Raw genomic sequence first — 3,551 nt, 5'->3', positions numbered from 1 at the left:
AGAAATGCTTTTGAGGCGGAGGCTTAAAGAGACAGGAGCTAAAACGGAGTGTTTCAGTGACGGAGGCTGAATACAGATGTACAGAGAAAGACAGGATTAGAAATATAATGTGTATTCTGAACATTAAAGCATGTAAACATGTTTGAGATGACTGCAGATTAAAGTGCAGGTTAAGTGAATATATCTAGACTTTAGACTTTGTGTTCATCTTATCTGTGGCAGTAGTACGTAGATGCAGTTAGGCTGTAAACCAGCTAAGTTACACCTGTATATTTTGCGTGTCTGTATAGCTGAATTGCACTTCTAGGCTGAACAAATCCAATGCACTGACAAACAAAATGATCATCCTGAAAGCACTCAAGGACCTGACTTTGATGAAAAACATCCTTTAAAGGGGACTACCACAGTCCATCACTGTAATGCTGCTTTTTTAATGAAATATTAATATTTGTGTGATTGTTAGGCAGAAAACAACTTTGCGTTTAACAGCAAATGTGCCAATCTACTAATTCTAACTTCCAGTGTTATGTGGTATGTTATTTTCTTCTGCAGAGATGTCTAGTAGCTTGTTATTTCAGCCTTTTTTCCCCTGCTGCATTGTGTTCTGCGTTTCAGGTTCTTGGAGGAGTGTTGCATATCCTCCATAACAATCTGTGTCATCTGCAGATATGTGTTGACTCCTGGCCCACATTCACTACTGCCATTTGTTACCATCAAAAACAGGTATGACACATGGGGACAAAGATAACTTACGGGCCTCTCCAGAGTGGCCTGTTGATGTCGGTATACTCTCTGCCTGTGAAGCGTTTCAGAAGCAGCAGCTCCGGGTTCATTCCTGACATCTGCACTGTTTTCACCAAGAACCCAGACACTCTGAGAAGTCTGCTGCTTAATGAGCGAGTCGTAAACTGGAGGAACGGACTCCTATTCAGAGGTAGTGTGGCAGAATGAAGGACGACATCAACAATACAATGGTCGTGAGTCTGTTTCTCTGTACTTTTTCGACTTACTCAGCCAAAAACATAAATCTCTAAAGATATATACCTACTTTAATTAAAACAAAGGTTCCGTCATTTCTTAAAAAAGCTGAGTGTCGCAGTTCTTCGCAAACTTACTCAAACAGAAGTAAATGGCTTTGCTGGGAGCAATTTTCACCCGCGAATTAAAGCAATTCTTTCCTTTCAGGCATTTTTACACTTTTCTAATGTAAACTTAAAAGAATGCTAATTAGCGCATGGCACACTTAAATGTAAAAGAAATCCTTCAGGTGTTGAAACTCAACAATATTCAATTCTCATATATTTCTGTTAAAAGCCTGACCAATCATTTTATTCGGTCCGAATAAAATGATTTGGCGAGCTTCCTGGCTGTCATCGTCACAGCATCGCTTCCAGTTGCCTTCGCTGTAACCGCCTGCGAGTCGTGCGCCTCTCTGCAGAGCGACAGAGCGGTAGAGTGGTCTTTGAAATCTAGCAAGGAACAGCGAAGAACTGATGCATCAAGGGGTAAAACGCGGGTCAACATCGGCTCTGCTTTCCAGCGATGGCAAAGCTAATGTAGCTTCATCCCGAGCTAAAAAGAGATGAGATGGTCGCGAAGTTTCTGCTGGACAGGTACTTTTAGAATGCAGCATTACATGTGTTAAGCAGCATCCAAATGCTATCAGTTATCAGTTTCTATAGTTCTGTAGTAGTATGTTATTTGTGCAAGGAAGATGGCGCTCACGTCACCGGAAGGGTAAACAAACCAGCTGTTTCACTGGCTCTCACCGCACGCGTCAGGGGAGGAGCGTCAGAGGTCAGGCAGGTGGAAGAGGGTGGGACTTTGGAGGGAGGCAGAGTTGTTCATCATCAAACTTTTTTTAAGTGCTGTGCGACATGCCAGAAAGGTATAAATTGCTTTATTCAGTGTGCTATAGTGAGCATTTCTGGCTGCAGGACGGTACTTGTGGTATCAATTAAAAACAAACCACATCAGATATTTGGATACATAAACTATAATTTTTACTCAGATTAATTAATTGTTTTTTTTTCAAGAAATAGATTTGCCATAAGAAACAAAATCTAAATATGGAACAGGCTAATATGTTATGCTATTTAGCTTTGCATCTTCATATAGACATTTTATCATTGTCAGTTCATTAAGGTCTTAACTTATTGAGTCAATATAATGAAACACAGCAGTCAGTTTAAATATCAGAGCAAACAACTACGAGATATCTGATGTCGTTTTCCAATCAGATGGTTCTGTAACATGTCTTTTAGTTTGCCCGTGCCATGGTTAAGGTTGCACCGACCTGATATGCTGGAGTAACATCAGCGCAGATACTGACCTTGATCAGATATCACAGTTGATCTTGGACTCAGTAAATAGAGTGTCTATGTGAGATGTCTTTATGTTCATTTTCTGTCTTTGCTATGTTCTTTTAGTCACGGCAATATTCTACCTTATATAAAAAAAGTGAGTTCATGAAGTGTAGCATACAGATTTTGAAATGCTCGGAGCTCTGGTATCAGATTTGTATTCTGTATCGGTAGATACTCTGAGTTGGGAAATCAGTATTTGCAAAGAAAAATGTTGTATTGGTGCATCCCCCGGCCCTGGCGATAGAGGTAAGTTAAAACAAAGGGCTTTGCTTATGTGTCTCTGAAAGGTATACCGAGCTCACGTTGTCATCTCATCAAAGAACTCGCCTCTCTCAGCGGGCTTGATATCACAGAACACGGGGGTTATAACACCTTCATCCACCACAGCCTGAAGAGTATGGACAGGCAAGAGTGAGTTTCTGAAATGTGTTCGTAACCTCAGTCCAAGGCAGCTCCTTTTATTTCCTGCAGCACATGAATGAGATTAGAAAATACGATGTACATGTCCATGATTCATGTTCATAATTTCTGTTCACATCACTTCTCTGTCAATCAGGAAGGTGTTGCTGCTGCCAATTTCCGTTCTGAATGAATCCCACGCTGAGCTTGTCGACGCACACTTGCCTTATGGAGGCAGCCAGGAGAGCCTCAACCATGTGAGAGCCTGTATCCGCCATCTGCCAAACCGCTGTGTGACGGATGAGAAGGGCCGGCCCGTGTCCTGGATGCTGTCTGAAGAGCTGTGTGAGCTGAGGATGGCCTGCACCCTGCCAGAGTACCGATGGTCCGGTCACCTCCTTGCTCTGTCTCTGTCTCTGATCCGCAGGATGGGCTCTGTGGGTCTGCCCATCTACTGCCACGTCAACCAGCAGAACCAGGCCACCATTAACGCTGTGACCTCACTTGGCTTCTCCGCTTGCCCCAGTATGGAGGAGATCTCGGTGCTGCTAATATGCAAGGGCAGAGCCTGAGTGAGCCGAACTAATGACAATAAATTCTGTTGGATGATTGAAACCACACTGTAAAAGTGATGTTTTATTGTGGATAAGTGGAAATACAATTGCTCTCCTTGTTCATGAGGTTTCTGTTTCCCTGCAGTACTCAGGGGATGCTGCACTTTAAACGGTTTAGTCCATTTCCGACAGGGAACTGCAAGTAGAACAAACTCAAAAATAACATTTTCTG

General features: G+C 42.6%; 1 protein-coding gene across 1 annotated transcript; it reads left to right on the top strand.

The window, feature by feature from the left end:
• Window positions 1-732: 732 nt before the first annotated feature.
• On the top strand, window positions 733-3,337 carry LOC310952050 (glycine N-acyltransferase-like protein 2; the record flags this gene model as incomplete). Its single annotated transcript, XM_083920537.1, has 3 exons — window positions 733-934; window positions 2,654-2,777; window positions 2,923-3,337. The coding sequence occupies 3 exons, from the start codon at window positions 733-735 to the stop codon at window positions 3,335-3,337; spliced, it is 741 nt and encodes a 246-aa protein (XP_083776663.1).
• Window positions 3,338-3,551: the final 214 nt, after the last annotated feature.

The sequence above is a fragment of the Echiichthys vipera genome (genome assembly GCF_963691815.1).
Source record: "Echiichthys vipera genome assembly, chromosome: 9".
NCBI lineage: Eukaryota > Metazoa > Chordata > Actinopteri > Perciformes > Trachinidae > Echiichthys > Echiichthys vipera.
Note: the sequence above shows the minus strand (reverse complement) of the source record. Positions and strands in the feature narration are given on the sequence as shown.